Below are 21,829 nucleotides of genomic sequence, written 5' to 3' on the forward strand. Positions count from 1 at the left end.
CAATAGGAATTTGAAAATTTTCAAATAAGTCGAATTAATGATTGACTTTATTCTTATTTTCTGAAAAAAATAAAAAAATATTCAATATATATATATATAACCATTAATTAAAATTATATTATTTTATAATTTTTATTAATTTAAAGATTAAATTACTCCACTAATTCTTAAATTATTTGAAAGGTTTCAATTAATTAGGTGGTTGATTTTTCTAATTAGAAACCTAAACTACATAAGAAGATTTCTTATATTAGTTTTTGACAACTTGAAATTGAAAAAAAAAAACATTTATGATGATTTAAAAAATTCTAAAGACTCAATTAAAAAGTTACATAATGAAAGACTCGATTAAAAATCACATACTTTAAAAATTAACCGAAGTGGATGCATTCCAATTTATTGGGATGAAAAAAAAATTTTGCCCTCATAATTATATGTGGATAAATTCCTTCTTTCATACATATGAGTATAAGTATTTTTTTACTTATTTAATGGAGTGTAGATAAATATGGTAGTATTAATACTTACGAATAGCTGTCAAATATTATTATTTAAATATTCTTATATATATAAAAGTAAATAATCTTAAATTATTTAATTTAGGATTATTTTTTCATTACTTAGGAATATTTCCTATCAAACATGATGATAATCTCTTTTAAGAGTTTGACAGATACTAAATAGGTGGACTTTGCTTCTCAACACATTTGCAAAATGATATATAATAATAATGTCAGAATATATGATAATATATTCTGATTTATTATAATATCTGTTAGGCGTATATTTAGTTCTTTATTTATAGCTAATTTGTTTCCCAATTTTAGCTAAATTATCCTCTGTATAATGTGTATATAACCTTTTCTCTGACTTTCGCTCATAGCCCTAGTGCCGTTTCTCCCTGCTTCTTTGTCTTCTTCATCCTCCTAACCTCCATGTCTGACTCAAAATCTTCCTTTCACCCTGCTCTCGTTGTATCTAACATCAGGAACCACGTTCCCATCACTCTTGAGATGGAAAACGTGCAATACATGACATGGGCGAAACTCTTCAAAATTCACGCACGCTCCCATAAAGTAATTGATCATATTATTCCTCCAGCGAAAAGCAAGGAGAAAGTTCCTCAAACAAAGGAGGAGGAAGAACTATGGTCGACCCTTGATGCTACCGTTCTTCAGTGGATTTACGCCACTATTTCTCATGATCTTTTACATACCATTCTTGAACCTGACACCATGGCAATGGAGGCTTGGAATAGATTGCGTGACATATTCTAGGATAACAAACACTCTTGTGCCGTCACCTTGAGTATGACTTCACTCACACCGACATGACAGATTTTTCAAATGTCTCTGCATATTGTCAACATCTCCAATCTCTGTCGGATCAACTCAAGAATGTCGGCTTTCCCGTCGCCAACAATAGACTTGTTCTTCAACTAGTCTCTAGTCTCACCGAGCCCTACAACGGTGTGGCCACCCTTATTCGCCAAAGTGATCCCTTGCCCTAATTTTATCAAGCCTGTTCAATGCTCACTCTTGAAGAGGCCGGCCTTGCCAAAAAGGTAGCACAGAACTCGTTATCCGCCATGATTGCTCGTGACTCGGATGACTCTCTTGATATTTCTGATTATCCCTCTTCGAACCACAATAATGGTGGGAAGAGGAGCCAAAATCGTAACAATAATGGAGGGAAAAATCGTCGCAACAATGGTAGTCGTGGCAGCGGAAAGGGCGGCACTAGCCGTGGGGGTATAATCGGAGGCAGCAATAGCCACGGTGGTGGACAGCAGCAAGCCAATCAGCAAGCTCCGGCCAATGTCCCATGGCCTGGCGAACAACCGTGGCCTTGGCAGTGAATGACTCAGTGGGCTACACCTCCTTGTCCGGACCCTACTAATTCATGGGCTAGGCCCAAATTTGGACAGCAACAGCATCAACAGCCTGGTGTACTCGGGCCTAGACCTCCGCAAGCCTACACCGTAACACTAACTCCAACAGACATAGAAGCCGCAATGCATACTCTCGACATCAGTCCTCCGGATGCAAATTGGTACATGGACACTGGTGCTACTTCTCACATGATATCCGCACAAGGTAACCTCACATCTTATTTTAATATGAGCAACAAACATGGTATAATTGTTGGTAACGGTCATTCAATTCCAATTCATGGCTATGGTCACACCAAATTGTCATTCCTGTGTCCTCTCTTAACATTAAACAATGTCCTTCATGCTCCTCAACTTGTTAAAAACTTGGTGTTAGTTAGAAAGTTTACAACTGATAACTCTGTTTCTGTTGAATTTGATCCCTTTGGATTTTCAGACGGGGAAGCCGGTAATGAGGTGTGAGAGTCGGGGCGAGCTTTATCCCATCACCAAGCCTACAAATCCATATACCTTTGCTGAGTTTTATCCCATTACCAAGCCTATAAATACATATACCTTTGCTGCCGTAACACCATCTCTTTGGCATGATCGTTTGGGTCACCCGGGAGCACCTATTTTGAACTCCCTTAGGAAGAATAAATTGATTAAATGTAATCAAATTAAGGATTCTCGTATTTGGCATTCATGTCCTCTTGGAAAACATGTTAAGTTTCCATTTTATGCTTCAAATTCTTGCACCATATTATGCCATTTGATATTATCCATAGTGATCTTTGGACATCACCTGTTTTGAGTTCATCGGGTCATAGATATTATGTCTTGGTTGTGGATGATTATTCTAAATTTTTGTGGACATTTCCTTTATCGCAAAAATCACAAACTTATTCCACATTTTTGAATTTCAAATCCCTCATCCGAACTCAATTTGAACGAGACAAAAAATATATCGTGTGATAATGGCACCGAATTTGATAATGGGCCTTTTTGGGAATTTTGTAAGGCTAATGGTATTTCTTTTCGTTTTTCATGTCCTCATACATCCCCTCAATATGGGAAAGCTGAAAGATAAATTCGTACAATCAACAACATTGTACGTACCTTATTGGCCCATGCTTCTCTTCCCCCTTCTTTTTGGCATCACGCTTTGCAAATGGCAACATACCTTCTCAATATTCTTCCTCACAAGTTATTAAACTATCATTCTCCTCTCCGAATCCTTTATCAAAAGGACCCATCTTATTCTCATCTTCGAGTGTTTGGGTGTTTATATTATCCTCTCATTCCTTCTACAGCCATAAACAAATTTCAACCTCGGTCTACTATTGTGTTTTTTTGGGGTATCCTCCGAATCATCGTGGGTACAAATGCTTTGATTTATCATCTAAAAAAATCATCATTAGCCGTCATGTAATTTTTGATGAGACGCAATTTCCCTTTGCATAGTTACATACTCATCAAAATCACACTTATGAGTTTTTAGATGATGGACCATCTCCCTATATGGTCTCTCATTCCTCTACTCAAACAAGACCACAAGCTACTCTTTTACCCAACTCACTAGAGCCCATTTCACCGGATCCAACAACCGACTTGCGCAACCAGCAACAAAGCCTTCCCATGCTGACTAGGCGGAGCCCCTCCACCCCACCTCCTCTCGTACTCATCTCTCTTCCTCGCCCAACTCCAAGCTCATATCCAAGCCCACCAAAAAGGCCTGTTACCAAAAGCCAGCATGGGATTTATAAGCCTAAGAAGTCCTTCACTCTTCTTACCTCTGTGCCTAAGTCCCCACTACCTCGTAACCCTGTATATGCTCTTCGTGACCCGAATTGGAAAAAGGTTATGAATGATGAATAGGATGCTCTTATTAATAATAAGATGTGGGAGTTGGTGCCCCGTCCAACTAATGTTAATGTAATTCGGTCTATGTGGACTTTTTCTCATAAAGACAAATCTGATGGTTCTTTTGAGAGGCATAAAGCTTGTCTTGTAGGTGATGGTAAAACTCAACAAGTTGGCGTGGATTGTGGTGAAACGTTTAGTCCGGTGGTCAAACTAGCAACTATTCACATAGTTCTCAGTTTAGCTCTTTCTAAAGCTTGGTCTATTCATCAACTTGACGTAAAAAATGCATTCTTACATGGAGAACTCAAGGAAACTGTTTACATGCATCAACCCTTGGGGTTTCGAGACCCTGATCGACCTAATCATGTGTGTTTGCTAAAGAAATCTCTTTATGGGCTTAAACAAGCCCCACGGGCTTGGTATAAGAGATTTGCTAACTATGTCCGTACTCTTGGATTTTCTTACAGTATTTCGGATCATTCTCTGTTCATTTATCGTCGAGGTACTTCTATGGCTTATTTATTGTTATATGTGGATGATATAATTTTGACTGCTTCTTCTGATGAGCTTCCTAAGTCTATCATATCCCTTCTTAGCTCAGAATTTTCTATGAAGGACTTGGGACATTTAAGCTACTTTCTGGGCATCAATGTCACTCATCATGCAGGTGGTTTATTTTTATCTAAAAAAAATATGTTTCAGAGATCATTGATCGAGCTGGCATGTCATCGTGTAAGCCATCTCCTACTCCTGTTGATACCAAACCAAAGATCAGTGCTACTACAAGCACACCTTTTGAGGATCCATCTCTTTATAGGAGTCTTGTTGGGGCTCTTCAGTACCTTATATTCACAAGACCCGACATTACTTATGCCGTGCAACAGCCCAAGGGAGGAGCACATGCACGCTCTCAAACGCATTTTGCGTTACATTCAAGGTACTATGGATCTTGGTTTTCATCTATATCCATCTTCTACATCCACCCTTCTTTCTTATACTGATGCTGATTGGGGTGGCTGCCTAGATACACGACGTTCTACATCTGGTTATTGTGTTTTTCTGGGAGATAACTTAATCTCTTGGTCCGCCAAACAACAACCTACCTTATCATGATCTAGTGTAGAGGCAGAATACTGAGGGGTTGCCAATGTGGTTTCTGAGTCATGTTGGTTGAGAAATTTACTTTTGGAGCTTCATTGTCCAATTCAAAAGGCTACATTGGTATATTGTGACAATGTTAGTGCCATATACCTTGCTGGAAATCCTGTTCATCATCAACACACTAAGCATATTGAAATGATATACATTTTGTTCGAAAAAAAGGTTGCTCGCGGCCAGGTTCGAGTGCTTCATGTCCCCTCACGTTATCAAATTGCAGATATTTTCACCAAGGGTCTTCCGCTGGTGTTATTTGAGGATTTTCGAGACAGTCTTAGCATTCGGCGACCTCCTGCTTTGACTGCGGGGGTGTGTTAGAATATATGATAATATATTTTGATTTATTATAATATCTGTTAGGCGTATATTTAGTTCCTTATTTATAGCTAATTTGTTTCCCAATTTTAGCCAAATTATACTCTGTATAATGTATATATAAACAGATGACAAGGAATTATTCTCTTTTAAATAATAATAATAATAATAATAATAATAATAGTTAAAATGAGTTGCAATATTATTGTCTTATTGATAGGTTCTAGCAACTAAATTGAAGTAACTAGCAAAAAAAAAAAAATGAGAAAGAAAGGAAAACTTCATTCACTAATCTTCATATATGAAAGCAATTCAAAAAGCTTCTTTAATAAAGCAAAACATTAACAAAAAAAAAAAAGCTACAAAATCCATTGCATCCATGTGAAGGATCCAACAGAAAGGAAAAATACATACCCCTAAACTAATAGTAGTTATTAAGTCATTACTATAAGAAATGTTATATACAGTGACATGCAAAAAAATGTCACTATAGGTACAATATATGTAGGTATATCTCTATTTGATATATAGTTATATATAATTTTAGTATTAATTTTGAATGAGATTTAACAATATATTTTGTGTATCACTAAAATATATCATTATAGCCTATACCCACACTTTTTAATAATATATATATATATATATATATATATATTAATATATATTATATTTATTGCATGGTTTTAAATTGCGGACCGCAACACGTGTTGCGGCCGCAATATTGCTGTTGCGGCCTTGTCCGCAACGGCATCGGACCGCAATTGCGATGATACTGGAAATCACACATTTTTCCGCAATGTAACGGTGTTGCGTCCGCAACACATCTGCAATGTACCGCAATACATCCGCAATACGATAAATTGATACTATAATTTTAAAATAAATTAAATTATTCATTAAAATAATAGAATATTTATAAAAAAAGGAATTAAAATGTATAAATCCTTAAAAATAAAATATATATTGATAATTATAAATTTTTTATATTTAGTGAAAATAATTAATAATTTCACACCGCAACCGCCGCAATCCGCATCGCAATACCCGCAATACCCACAACCGCAGTAACTGCAACCGCGACCGCAACCGCAACCGCAACCGCAATTTAAAACCATGATTTATTGTATGGATAAAAATAGTTTTTAATGACACATTGTATTATAATAAGATGTGTGTCATTATATGACAATTTTATTATAGCGCATGTAAGAGGTAAATGTTGTCTCTTAGGCTGTTCATTAGAATAGGACTAGGCCTCAGCTATGTTACTATCATTGCTTTGGGGAAGGAAATAAGCCTTGTTCATAAGGTTGAACGAAATGAGCCTTAAGTACTCAGATTGTTCTTCTTCTGGATGGTGAGGATTGCAAGTTGGTGTCACATGGCAAACCAAATTGTGTAGGATGAATTATTAATGGAGAATTGTTGGAAGTGACATCAAACACGTAAGTGGGTGGTGTCTTGTTGAGGTAAGTGAGGTGAGTAAATTTGGGTTTAAATTTGATCATTGGATGATATTGGGATGTGGAAGAGATGTTTGGGTGGAAAAATTAGAAACATTGGGAGTTAAAGTGGGTTGAGAGGCTTTTGAAAAGTCATTATCATTTGCTTGAATAGGAAGAGGCATGAAATGTTGGAGGGGAGTGTCCTTGTGGTATTTGTGAAGAAGTGAAATATGAAAAACGGGGTGGATATGTGCAATGGAAGGTAGGATCAACTCATAAGCCACCACATCAATGCATTTTTTAATTTAGAAGGGCCCATAGAATTTCTTCCCCAATTTGTTGCACCAGTATTGAGCAATGGAACCTTGGTTGTAGGGCTGCAAACCCAACCAAACCCAATCATCTAGTTGAAAGGTAAGGCCACGATGATTCTTGTTATCCTCATGTGTACTCATTTGTTGACGAGTTCTTTGCATGATGTCTTTGAGAATGGGTAACAGTTCAATGTGTTGATGCGAGGTTTGTGCAACTTCATTGTTGGGGTTGGAGACAATTTTGTAGCTTGGAAATGCTGACGATGGACGACTATAAAGGGCTTGAAAAAGTGGCATCGAAATGGCTGAGTGGTGCGAGGTATTATATTAGAACTCTACCAGATGAAGGAATTTGAAGCATTGCTGAGGGTGCTCACTCGCGAAACCACGCAAATTAATCACCTCGGTTTTGACTATCTGCAAAACCATTCTTGGTAGGTTGTGCTGTACTATAAGGTAATTCCTTGTGCCTTGAATAATTCCTTCCAAAAATCACTTAAAAAATGGGATAAAGATCATGGAAGGTTTGTGATAAAGTCCATAATTAATTCATCCCATACTTGTGAAGGGATAGGGAAATTGGAATAACCTTGATTTCTTTTTTGGTGAGTATTGGTTTTGTTGGAGGTGGAGTAGCGATGGATGGATTCCTTAACAACCTTGTACAGGTTAGGCCAAGAAAAAAAGGTGACCAAGCAAGCCATGGTGGGTTTCATGCCGAAGCGGCTAATCGTCGGGGTAACATGAAATTCGAACAAAAGTTGCTGGTGGAATTTATTTGCATATGGGATAAAAAGGTGATTTCTAAAATATACGAGGCCATTTATGAGTTGGTAATATTGCTTCTCTAGTATATTTCATTGGAGTTATTGGACGAGTCGTTGGCATTCTCATAATCTTGATAAATAAAAAAAATTAATTTCCCTATCAATGTTGGAATAAGGGACGAGATAGCCATTAACAGAGTGACAGTACCATCTGGTATGGAAAGAGTGTCTAGCATGATGTTAGAGTGACTAGGTTTGTAAAAAATTTCAAAACTATAACCCATAAGTTTGGCCGCCCATTTTTGTTAATCCAGAGTGGTGTAGGCTTGAGATACAATAGTCTTTAGACTTTGTTGATCAATAAAAATGTGGAAGTGTTGGCCAATTAAGTATTGGTGCTACTTTTTAACAACTTCAGTAACAACGTATAATTCTCTAATGTAGGTGGAAGCAACTTGCATGCGTAGACATAGATTTTTTACTGAAAAACACAATGGGCTTTTGGTTTTGAGATAGCACCGCTCAAATTACAGTTGCTAATGTATCAATTTCAATCTTGAACACCTAGGAAAAATCAGGCAGAGAAAGCATTGAAGAAGTAGTTAGGGTTTTTTTAATTGTAAAAATGCCACTTCTGCGTTTCCGGACCATGTAAAAACCAGTAACTTTAGTATAGCCGTGAGGGGTGAGGCATTAGCGGCGTAATTTTTAACAAACTTCCAATAAAATCCAGATAGGCCTAAAAACCCATGAAGAGATGGGAGTGAACGTAGTGTGGGCTAGTCTAAAATTGCCTTGATCTTGTCAAGGTCAGGTGTGACCCCATCATCGAAAATATTATAGCCTAAATAGGCAATACTAGGAATGCCAAATATATGCATTTAGAACACTTAGTAAAAATACATTAGTAACCAATAATTCAAGAATAATATCCAAGTGAAGTAAATGGTCACTAAATGAATTACTATAAACAAGAATATCGTAGAAAAAAAAATAAAATAAATTTATTTGAAACATAGATGGTGCATTAGATAAATTAAAGGGCATGAACAAAAACTCATAATGGTCATCAAAGGTACGAAAAACAATCTTAGCAGTGTCATGTGAGTTTAAGCGTATTTGATGATAACTGGAACAAAGATTGATTTTAGAAAAAACTTAGGTCTTTCCCAATTTGTCCAGTAATTTGTCAATGGAAAATCGATCCCTAATAGTTATAGCATTTAGAGCACAATAGTTTACACAAAATTACTAAGTACCATCCTTTTTTTTTAACAAAGTAGAACGGGAGAAGTATAGGAATTGTTACTAGGAACGATGATTCCATGAGAAAGCATCTCTTGAATTAAGATATATAGTCATGATGGTCTTTTGAGAATAAGGAGTTTAACATTAACACAAGAATACTAATAGATTTTTTTTAAATTAGTTATTTTTTACTTTTAAAATCGGTTGTGAATAAATTTTAAAAATAAATTTTAAAAATTGATTATAAAATCATTTTTAAAAGTTATTTTAAAATTCGTTATTGTATATCTGCATATTTTAAAAGCTCATGCTTTTAAAATTCGTAAATCATACTAAGACATTAGAGAGAAAGAATGAAAGAATCTCATAAATGAAACACTTGAGATTAAGAATAAAACATAATAAATAAAAAAATTGGAAAGCGGCGCAGAGGCACACGACATGAGATGATAATGTTGTTGTGTGCAATCACCTCCTTCAGCAGATGAGATAATAATGTTGCTGCGTGCAATCTCCACCTTCTTCTGTTATTGTTTGTGAAGTCAACTAAGCTTATCCTTTTTAAGCATATTCTCCTGTGCCGATTGGACTATATTACAACAAAATTATCATATAATAACATATATCATATAGTGACATAATACTTATCATTAAAAATTATTTTTATCCACACAATAAATATATATTAATATATTATTAAAAAGTATAAATATAAATTATAATGACATATAAAATATGATATTAAATATTATTTAAAATATTAACATTAAAATTACATGTAATTATATATCAAATAAATATATATTATAAATATTATATTTATAATAATACTTTTTATATATTATGTATGTTACATTTTTTATAATGTCACACAATATAGTTAAGTTTTAACTAATATTAATGAAAACATGTTTTATGCGTACAAATACAAGAGATTTGATAGGGATCAAAATCCTCTATCTCCCATTTCTGTCCTCAAGCTGTCCCTTCAATCACAAATTACCACATTATTACTTTTAATTTTTATTTTTATTTTTAAAAAGTGTAACTAATTCTGTGACGATTTTTTCTTTACCAATTCTGTTACCTATGGCATCGATTAATTCGAGACATTTGCTCCATACGAGTCATTCTGAAAGTTGCAGCTAACAGATCTTGGCCACTGCAGCAGCTTGGGCTTCCTGCCTCTCTTACATGGCATTCAAGGAGGGCATTCCCTCATGTGACTCCTTGCATATTTCTTTAGCACCCACCCCTCGACACATATGCTTTCTTCTTCTCCTTGCTAAAGAAAAATCTGTCACATAGTTAGTTACACTTTTTAAAAATAGAAATAAAAATTAAAAATAATGATGTGATAATTTATGATTGTAGAGACAGGATTTGGGAACAGGAGTTAGAGATAGAAGATTTTAATCCATCAAATACATACATAGGTGTGTTGGGAGTGATGGATGGCAGGAGTGTGGGAAAATGGGTAGAAAATGAGCAGGGACACCCATTGTCTCGGTTCGGTGGAAGTGGTAGACAAGTGTAGTAGTAGGATGAGGAGGGTATATTGGCATAATTGGATTCACATATATAACCCCCACCACTCAATTTCTGCATGCACCAAATTCCAAATCACTACTTTTATATACCTAATGTAAACAAAACATATTAGAAATCAAATTCAAGGCACTCACGTAAAATCATACCAGTGGACTTGATTGGCGCTCCTCATTCCTCCACCGTTTGATTTTCCTGCATGATTTCATCATATCAATCACTAAACAATTCAACTAGCTAGGTAGTAAATGAGTCATTACCTTGTTGTGTTTGTGGAGGAGTGGTGGATCAAGATTTTGGACGTCGTGCACCTAACGATGCCAGATTGCAGTTCGCTCTGAGCCCATTCATAATCATACTTGGATAGCATCCTTGAAAGTTACATTTTTCCATTATAAAAATTAATTAATCAGTCCATTAATGAACGTGAATGTAAATTAATTATTTATATTCACGCACTACAAGAAAAATGTAAATTTTCGACGGAAAATTTTCGACGGATATGGATCCGTCGGAAATTTCCGACGGATTTATATTTTCGTCGGAAATTTCCGACAGAATTTTCTGTCGAAAATTTTCCGTCGGAAATTTCTGACAGAAATTTAAATCCGTCAAAAATTTCCGATAGAAACTTTTCGACGGAAAATTCTGTCGAAAATTTCCGACGAAAAATAAATTCGTCAGAAATTTCTGCCGGAAAATTTCCGACGGAATTATTCCGTCAGAAATTTTTTACGGAATTTTCTTTATTTTTAATTTATTTTAAATTTCTTTTTTTAATTTCTTATTTTTAATTTATTATTTTTAATTTCTTATATATATTTGTAGTATTAAAAATTTTATATATCTTTTAAAGGTATAAATATATATTATAATTATTTATTACAAGTTTTTTATATCTACGATTAGTATTAAAGATGAAAATAAATTAGGTTATACTATATTTTATTATAATTTACTTGGTTTGAACCTAACTTTCTTTAAAAATATATATTTTAAGTGTGACTTATTTATCTATCATAGATAATTTTTAAATATTTGGGTAGAACTACAATCATATAGACTTATTTTATAATAATTTAACACTATTAAAAATATAAAAATCTATATGTTAAATTTATAAAAATAAAGTTTAATTTATTTATGATATAAATCTGTTTTTAATATCTAATATATATTTTTAGATGATAATTTATTTTAAAATATATCTTATAATAACAATTCTAAATAGAATATAAATCTTATGATTTTTCTTATTTTGATTTTTTTAATCAATGTATACAATTTTACTATTTCGATTTTTTCAATCAACGTATACAATAAATAAAAAACACAAAAGAAAAACATGCATGCTACAAATTTTATTTTATCAAAAAATTATTTGTTTTAATATATTACATTATATATGTGAATATTAAGACATATATATATATATATACATATATATATTATAATTAAACTTTTTTTAAAAATTAATTCATTATTAAGAAATTTTTTTTATCACATGAGAATTAATTTCCTTCAAAAATTTGACAGATATCAAATAAATAAACATTTTTTCTGAATCTATATATTTATTTTATTAGAATATAATTTTTATTTTTTAAAATATATTATTTTTTTAGATAAAAAATTATGTATATGTCAAATAGTAGTGAGGGCAAGTGCCTCACTATTCCAAACGTGCAGCTGTCGCTGTATATATATGTATGTGTGTATATATATATATATATATATATATATATATATATATATATATATATATATATATATATATATAATATAAGGGGTTATAATTATATCGGTGTAACTTTTACTAAGTATTATGCCGCTCTATAACTTTATATTAAATGTGAATTTTGTAAATCCAACCGTTAAATTGAAAGTTCATATCACTTTATACGTGTATATCAAGTTTTGTTAAAATTGAACAACAACTGGAAGATAATCCAAGTGTTCATATTTTAGTGTATTTTGAAATGAATATATTACATCAATTTTGTTTTATAAAAATGAAGTATCAAATCATCTTGGATTAATATAAAGTTTTGTATATATAATCTATAAGAGATATGAACTTTCAATCTAACAGTTGGATTTACCAAATTCACATTTAATATAAAGTTATTGAGCGGTGTAATACATTGTAAAAGTCGCATTTAATATATATATATATATATATATGAGGGGGGTTATAATTACAATGGTATAAATTTTACTAAGTGTTACACCGCTCAATAACTTTATATTAAATGTGAATTTTGTAAATTCAACCGTTAAATTGAAAATTTTTTACTCTTAAATCATATATATATATATAGACACACACACACACACACACACACAAACACATATATATATATATATATATATATATATATATATATATATATATATATATATATACATGAGGGGAGCTATAATTACAATGGTATTAATTTTACTAAGTGTTACACCGCTCAATAACTTTATATTAAATGTGAATTTTGTAAATTCAACCGTTAAATTGAAAATCTTTTACTCTTAAATCATATATACAAAATGTTATATTAATCGAAGATGATTTTTTATAAAATTAAATTAAATCTGTCGAAAAATTTATATTTTTGATGAGAAATTTTTTGTAAGAAAAGTTATATTATTGATAGAATATTTCAGACAAATTTATATTTGTCGAAAATGTAAGAACTGGTTTTAAATTTGATATGAAAATATTATGATATAATTAGATAAGATTTTAAGTTAGTATTTTATTAATGGTTGATAATTAAAAAATAAAACATGGATAAATACATTATTTGAATTTTATATGTTTGATTTAAGATAACTTACAAAATAACTCTTGGTAAAGTTATTCCGCTCAATAACTCATGGTGTGTTGAATTTCATCGATCCAATTAATTGTTAAATTAAAAGTTATTAAATTTTACTAATAATTAATATAAAAAATTAATTAGTTTTGGAATAAATTATTTGCTAATTAACAATATAATTGAAATATTAATTATTTTAAATTATTTAACTAAAATCTTATTGACAATTTACTATATGATCTTAATATTTTTGTATAACTAATATCTGGTTTTAAATTTGATATGAAAATATTATATATAATTAGATAAGATTTTAAGTTAGTATTTTATAAATAGTTGATAATTAGAAAAAAAAATAAGGATAAATACATTTTTTAAATTTTATATGTTTGATTTAAGGTAAATAAATATATTAAATTAATTAATAATTTATTTAAAATATTAAAATTTAATTTATAAGTATGTAATAAATAAATATTTATAATTTTATAAATTATATTATCATTATAAATTATAAAATTAAATAATTTAAATTATAATTTTAAATAAAAATAAGTAGATGTTAATTATAAAAGTAAGTACATATAAATAAAGAATAATTAAATGTATTATTATTATTATTATTATTCGTAATATAAAATTATTATATATTATTATTATAGTACAAATATGAGATTGTATATTTGAGGATGACTTGAATGAATTAATTTGTACAAGTTATACTGACAACATACATAGACATTTCGGTAGCTTACTCATCAGAACTTCACAGTTAAGCGTACTTGACCTGGAGTAGTACTGGGATGGGTGACCTTCTGGGAAGTCTCCCAGAAATTGCACAAGTAAGAATAAAACACGCTAAACAGTGAAATATTGTGAAATAGAACCCTTAAGAAGCAATTTCCGACGGATTTTTCCGTCGGAAATTTCCGACAGAATTTTCTGACGGAATGTTCTGTCGGAAAATTTCGTCGGAAAAATTATTTCCGACAGATTTTTTTTTCCGACGCCACTTTTTCCGACGGATTAAAATCCGTCGGAAATCCGTCGAAAAAAGCAAAATCCGTCGGAAATTTACCTATTTCCATCGGAAATTTCCATCAGAAATCAGCATTTTTCTTGTAGTGACGACTTACAAAACATCAGATTATGCCAGGTTTTTTTTATCTTAATAAATGAATGTAAGGTTACTTAATATATCTAAGAACCCATGTGTAGTTCCTGTCAGAAAAAGAAAAATTATATTGTTATATTCCTACCAAAAAAAGGAAAATTATACAACTAAAAACAAGGAAAACACAGCTCAGGCATATCAGTTAAAATATTATACACTACTGAACATTATATATCATCTATGTTGTATGAAACTTATGGTTGTCAAATCAATTTTTAATATTATATTGGTAAAATGGTTGTGGAACTTATGGTTTTCAATCCCAAGAGCTAACTAACTACACATACATAGGATTTAGTTGAAGGGCTCATAGGTTTTAAGGTCTGTATCTGTAATGATTTCTTTAATTGATCTAACTGCAGCAACAAGAGTGACAATCAAACAGAACCACTAAGCAATTTGACCCTAATCCAGATGACAAAAAACTTAGTCACTTTGGCCCGTACGAGGTACATCTCAGTTGGAAAGTACACTGTCAAGGGCCAAAAGGAAATAGCCCCGAGCAAACCCACAACGTTGTTGAAGAAGGGTTATAGGATAGCAATGACAGAGGTCAATATCACATACAGTGTCCTGCATATCACCCGAAACGCTTTCAATCTGTATGTGCTAACCAATGGAATCCTCTCACGATATTAATTCTTTTGCCATGAAGTTGCTTTCAGGCCAACGCTTCGCACACCAACCTTCCATGTACAACTTTTAGCATTTAAAACAAAAGTTAATACAGATGAATATTAAATAAGCTATAAGCACAAACAATTTATGTAAACTTCAATCAAACTATGTCAATACACCAAGCAGCTATGACTTGAGATATATTCAATTGGCTCATCAATGACACAGAATAACAACTAAGAAATATGAATCAACATTAAATATCTATATGTAAGTATAAACAATGTTCAAACTTCAATCAAATTTTGTAGAAAATACTCATAAAAAATGTTTTTTTTATCAAACACATAATATCATATACAAACTCTTAGATATCGCATGTTCTAAGAAACTAAACTTTTTCAAATAAAATTCATACTTGAACAACTTGACATATAACTGATTGTCTTTAATGGTTTGTAACACAACTCTCAAATGCTTGTCCCTGAACTTAGTACACTGGGATGTCTTTTATAAAATCTACAACAAAGTTAAGGTAAGGTAAAAGTTTTTATTCATGTAGCCCATGAACACACCAAATGTATTGTTCACGCTAAAAGACATAACTAAATACTCCTAAAAATAGTCTTTGAGATGTCTTTAGATTTCATGCAAATTTGATGACAACATGACCTCAAGTTTAGCTTTGCTAAATGTACAAGTTTTAGAAAAGATGGTTTATCCAAGAAAAAAGGTGAATTGGATATTAAAAAATTTTCTCTTTGAATCTTGGTTTAAAAGCTTTTCTAAGACTTTTCAACGAAATATATTGATATATAACTAGTTATAGGATATAGTGTTGAGATACATTCAATATCGGATTTTAATAATCATATAGCTGTTTATGATTTGGAATGAAAACTCAATACTTTGATTTTTCCAATCAAATCTCTTTTTAAATCATTTTTAAAACTTCTTTTCATCATTAAACATCGTTTATATGAAGATTTAAAGTTAAGATAACTAAAAAGTACAAAACAAACATCAAGACAATTATATTTGTAATCATCAAAATTAACTATACCATGTCTTTATCTTGAGTTTGATCAATGCAAGCACCCACCAACTAATCCATAATTAAGGTCATCTATCCGAAGAAGAGAGTGTTTATTCTTAAAGGTTACTTTGCTAAGTTGATGATGGTCTACATACAATCTCATATTTTTATCATTTTTCTTCATAAAAAACACTAGTGTTTTCTACTAGGACGCACTAGGTCTCACAAACTGTTTCTTTAACAACTATTCTAACTATTTTTTAATCATAGTTAGCTATAAAGGTGACATATTATAAATAGTAATGAAGATAGGTTTAGTACTAGGTACCAAATCTATGGGAAACTTAACATCATGTCCAGGAGATAGACTATTAACATCCCTCGTAAGCATCTTAGGAAATTCTCTCATGATAGAAATATCCTTTAGAAAACTTTTTTTTTCCTTTTAGGGAAACTAACATCATGTATACCTTAGACATTTTCCTTCAAGGATGCCTCCACTTTTTTTTGGCAATTAATGAAGAATCTTTACTCATACTTATGATAGACTCACAAAACATGACAAACTTTTAAAACAATTTAAGATGATGTAGTAAGAAGGTAATTAGTCTATATATACCAAGAATAACATCTAATTGAATAAGGAGAAACAAATCAAGTTAATAAGAATAAACTCTCTATCTTGAACAAATACAGAGCATTGCAAACATACACTAGTTGTGATGAGAGAAACATTTGCACGAGTGTTAACAATCAAGTTAAATTTCAATGGAGATGTAAGAAATCTTATTTGACTCATGCAAACATTTGGTATGAAAGAATGTTTTGCACCAAAATCAAAAAGTTAGACTCATAAGTTTCAACAACACTAATAGCAAAATTCCTTTTGTTTAGTCTTTAGTTTGTTAACTTGAGAACTTTGACTACCACTACACAATGCTTCCCTCGGATTAGGACAAATCTTCTTATTGTGTCTTTGTTTTTCATAATTGAAACAAGTCACAAAGTTATCCCAACACTTAGGTAAAATTTCCACACTTACCATACTTCATGCCCTTTTTGGAATTGAAGGTACTTTTCTTCCGTTCTTTATTAATCACATGTATAATTTTGTAAGGTTGAGTTAGATTCAAACTCACTATTCTAAAAAAAATCTCTCTAAATATTATTTTAAAAAATGCAACCAACATTCATATTTTTGAAAAAACCCTGTTAAGTGTTATTCGAGAAGAACAATTAAAAAAAAGACAAATATAACATTCAAAATTTTTATAAAAAAAAGTTACATTAATTCTTATTCTAACTACCTAGCTCACATTATTTTATAAGTGTATTTGTATTTTGTTTAATAAAAAATTAAGAATAAATATCTCTTCTCTATTATAATTTTAATTTATTTTTGAATACGATAGTTGCATTAATTTTTATTTTGAAAAAGAAAAATGTGTGTAAAACTATAAGGGCTAAACGACCATTATAATGCAGTTTTACAAACAAAATACTAAAATGGGGCTGTTTTGAAACATATTACACCTTTGGGGCTATTTTACTGGGTGTCGCTATGGGCCATAGCGACACCCATGACATGTGGCAATTTTGGGTCTGCTTCTAAGCCATGAACACCATATTAAAGGAGGCGCTGTAGCTGGTAGAAACCCTTAGAAAGTCGCTATAGGCTACAGCTAATTAACTTGGCTTAAAAAAATAATTAAAAAACGAAATAAAAAACCAAAACTTGAGGCGCTGTGGCTCCTAGCGGAACAAAGGCGCTATGAGTCAGAGCGCCTCTTTTTAATTATTTATAATAATTGTTAAATATAAAAATTGATATATGAATTATAAAAAATTTTCCAAAAAAAGCGAAAAAAATAGCTGAAATAAGAAAAATATAAATTTTTAAAAATAAGTAATATAATGTTAAAAAAGATTTTAAAAACGAAAAAAATATACAAACTGGGGCGCTGTAGACCCCAGCGCCTGTTTGAAATTATTTAAAATATTTTATAAAAATAAGAATTGATAAATTAATTAAAAAAAATTCGGATAAAAAAGCGGAAAAAAGAACTAAAATAAGAAAAAATAACATTTAAAAAAAAAGTAATGTAATGTGGAAAAAAATAATAAAAACAAAAAAAACAAAATATAAAAACGGGGCGCTGGGGCTTGTAGTGCCTTATAGGCGCTGTGGCGGATAGCGCCTCCTTTAAAGTAACCGCAGGCTCCACCAATGACAACGTGACACGTGGCCCATCCTTTTCAAATTAACCGCAGGCGTGGCCAATAGGAAGGTGACACGTGTGTCAATTTAGGTAAAAATTTTTAATTTTACACTTATAAAATGAAACAGATGGTCCCCTCCCCCACTTTCACTTTCACCTTCCTTCTTCTTCGGGTAAGTTTCTCTCCTCTAATTTTTTCGTTTTCATAATTTTATTTTATTAAATATTTTAAATTTATTTTATTTTCAGGTTATATTTTTTTTATAATATTTAAAAGTCGCTATAGGATATTTAATTAATTTTTTCTGATTATAATTGATTTAAAAGTCGCTATAGGATATTTATAAGTGTTATAACTGTTATTTAAAATTATTTATTTTGATTTATATTTAATTTAAAATTTATATGTAATAATATATTTTTGTTATTTCAGGTTGTTGGTGTTTTTTTTGGGATATTATATCATACGAGGTATTTATGATTTATTATGTTTTAAATTTTGTAATTTTCTGCAATTTATATGGTTTTAAATATGTTTTTTAGAATTTTAGTTGTAAGTCAATTTTTTACTGTAATTGTAAATTTAATTCTGTGTCAATTATATATATATGAAAATTAATTATATTTAAATTGTTAATTTATTTAATTTATTGCAGTATAATTGATATTAATTAAAATAAAAAATATATTTAAATTTTAAATTGATAAAATGATTTCTGTGTAATTTTTATTTATTTAAAACATAATTATAATTAAATTTTAAAATGATATAATTAATTTCTGTGTAATTTATATTTATTTAAAAATAAGTATATTTAACTTTTAAATTGATTTAATTTATTTGTGTGTAATTTATATTTATTTAAAACATAATTATATTTAAATCTTAAATTGATTTAATTCGTTTCTGTGTAATTTATATTTATTAAATAATTAAATATATTTAATTTTTAAATTGATTTAATTTAATTCTATGTTATTTACGTTAATTAAAAAAATATTTTATTTATATTTGAATTTGCTTTAATTTATTTCTGTTTAATTTAAATTTTTTTCGTAAATAATTTTATTTAAAATATAAATTGGTATAATTTATTTCTGTGTAATTTATATTTATTAAAAAGAAAGTTAATTTTAAATTTTAAAATGATTTAATTTATTTCTGTGTGATTTATATTTATTTAATAATTAAATTTATTTAATTTAATTCTGTGTTATTTTCATTTAATTACAAAATAAGTTTATTTAAATTTTTTATTTTTTAATTTATTTCTGTGTTATTTTTTTTTATTTAAAAAATATATTTATTTATATTTATATTTTAAATTGGTTTGAGAACATTTATGAAGATACGTTTGTTAAACTAAAACTAGATAATTAACAAATATTCAAATATACCTTATTTAATATCAACAAATATTTGAATGTCATTTTTTAATTTAACAAAATATTTGAAGTTTTATTTTAATTCATTCCCTAAATATTTAAATATACCTTATTTAATATATAAATTATTTATTTGGATTCTGTGTTATTTATTTGGATTATGATTATAATTACTTATTTAAATTATTAAATTGTTTTATTTATTTGTTTATAGTGAAAAAATAATATGTATAAAATAAATTATTGTAAAAAGAATAAATTAATTTTTTGGATATTAAATTAATTTATTTGACATTTGTTATAATTGTTATTTTTTTTTATTTTTTTTAAGATTATTGTTGGTTTATTTGGATTTGTTGCTGTATTTCCTCATCTCAGGTAATTATTATTTTCAGTTTGAATATTTGTTTTTCTCTTAAAATTAAGTAGTCGGTATAGGCGTTATCTAATTATTTATTTAATTTATTAAATATTGTGATTTATTTGAAAATTATATATGATGTTAGTGTGTTATTATTTATTATTTTGGTATAATAATGTCAATGAAATTTTAAAAATAAATTATGTTTTAAAATAATTAATTTTATTACATTTTGTTATAGATGACATAATCATCATCTTCTACGGGTATGCGTGTGACATGTGGACCAGTCGACGATATTAGTGTAGTGGGATTATTAGCCAATAGACCAATTATTAGTCACATCCATGCCTGGGATTTCTTCTTCATCTGGATGACTCCAATTGACATTAGTGTAGTGAGGTAAATTACCCCAAAATTGACTTCCACCTAATTTAATCATAGTAAATATATAAAATTAAATAATGTAAATTTAAACTAAATTTTTTAAACGAATAATACAAATTTTAGACAATTAAAATTTAAACTAAATTTGTCAATACAATAACATAAATTATTGAGAAATTTAATTTTCAAAAGTTACCTTCAGTAAATGGATACATTGAAATTGGTTCAACCATTGGACTTTGAACAATAGCATCTGACTCCACGTCACTATCAGATGCTTCACAATTTTCTATTTCATCTTCATTTGATTCATCAATGCTTTCATATGACAATGAAACATGATAGTCTTCATCATCTTCGTCATCTTCATCTTTGTCTCTTGTCATCACCGGTGATCGTTCAATTGACAAATTTTCTAACGAAATTGTAGAAGATTCTAAGTTACCTATTTCAGCATGTAATTCCATTATTGGAATCACATTCTGACCGATAAAACTTTCTATCATGCATTGTACATCATCATCGTCACTCAATTCCAATGAAGAATATCTGTTCTCATCATGTTGTGAAACAACAAATCTGTAAGTTACAGATAATATAACTTGATTTGACTTAAGATGAAATTTGTTGTGAATCATTCTCTTTAATAAATCCAAAGTTAAACCTCACTTAATATACATCCCTTTTTTTGGTCCCTCAAATGTTACATCTTCTGGACTTTCATACATCCTTCCAGTGTAAATATAAGCTATAATTTGATCCATAATATCTGAAATAAAATTCAAATATTAGTACAAATACATACAACTTATTTAAACTACAATAAATTTAACCCCAAGCGTGTGGTTCAGCGGTAGGGGTTGATCCACGCTTAAGCAAGGTCAGGGGTTCGAATCCTGCCTTGTGTATGCAGCCGCGTTAAATCTTGGGGCCAGCTATCCCACCCTTTGAGGTGCCTCCAACGTAGCGAGGAGATTAGTCACTGCTGTCGGCGGTGGATACTCCAGGAACGAACCTAAAAAACTACAATAAATTTCAATCATAAATAAGAATTTAAAACTCAACTAAACAGGAACAAAGAACCAATCAGACTGATTTAGTCGATAAATAACAAATACAGTAACAAAAACAACAAATGAAGTAGAGATATCGATGTGATTTACCAGAACGTAGGGGGGTATATATATTGCAACAGTCTACATCACCTATAGCGACATCTACATAAATTATTTAATAAAAATTTTAAAAAACTGAAGTCGCTATGGGCCATAGCTCCAGTTTTAAAAATATATCTAATATTT

At 30.1% G+C, this 21,829-nt stretch overlaps 1 protein-coding gene and 1 pseudogene across 3 annotated transcripts; one reads left to right on the forward strand and one right to left on the reverse strand.

Annotated features, from left to right (window-relative positions):
* The first annotated feature begins 1,051 nt into the window (after positions 1–1,051).
* On the forward strand, positions 1,052–1,858 carry LOC145958811 (uncharacterized; annotated as a pseudogene).
* Positions 1,859–9,265: 7,407 nt separating this feature from the next.
* Positions 9,266–10,931, reverse strand: LOC145958882 (uncharacterized). Of its 3 annotated transcripts, none has more exons than XR_014434426.1 (5): positions 10,795–10,931; positions 10,684–10,729; positions 10,419–10,588; positions 10,074–10,271; positions 9,266–9,561 (listed from the first exon to the last, which is right to left on the reverse strand). XR_014434426.1 is itself a non-coding variant. In XM_083076421.1 (4 exons), the coding sequence occupies exons 1-4, from the start codon at positions 10,902–10,904 to the stop codon at positions 10,229–10,231; spliced, it is 381 nt and encodes a 126-aa protein (XP_082932547.1). In that variant the 5' UTR covers positions 10,905–10,931; the 3' UTR covers positions 9,700–10,228. The 3 variants fall into 3 exon arrangements, 1 of the variants encoding a protein (XP_082932547.1); XR_014434425.1 differs by having other exon boundaries at positions 10,074–10,283; XM_083076421.1 differs by lacking the exon at positions 9,266–9,561 and having other exon boundaries at positions 9,700–10,283.
* Positions 10,932–21,829: the final 10,898 nt, after the last annotated feature.

Source organism: Cajanus cajan, chromosome 6 (genome assembly GCF_000230855.2).
Source record: "Cajanus cajan strain Asha chromosome 6, NIPB_CcT2T_4, whole genome shotgun sequence".
Lineage (NCBI taxonomy): Eukaryota > Viridiplantae > Streptophyta > Magnoliopsida > Fabales > Fabaceae > Cajanus > Cajanus cajan.

Excerpts from the sequence above, each read along its gene's own strand:
- LOC145958882 (XM_083076421.1), bottom strand. The coding sequence starts at position 10,904 with ATGCTATCCAAGTATGATTATGAATGGGCTCAGAGCGAACTGCAATCT. Across the intron at positions 10,589-10,683 it reads AGCGCCAATCAAGTCCACTG|AAATTGAGTGGTGGGGGTTA; the intron begins GTATGATTTTAC and ends TGGTGCATGCAG. Across the intron at positions 10,284-10,418 it reads ATCACTCCCAACACACCTAT|ATTTTTCTTTAGCAAGGAGA; the intron begins GTATGTATTTGA and ends ACTATGTGACAG.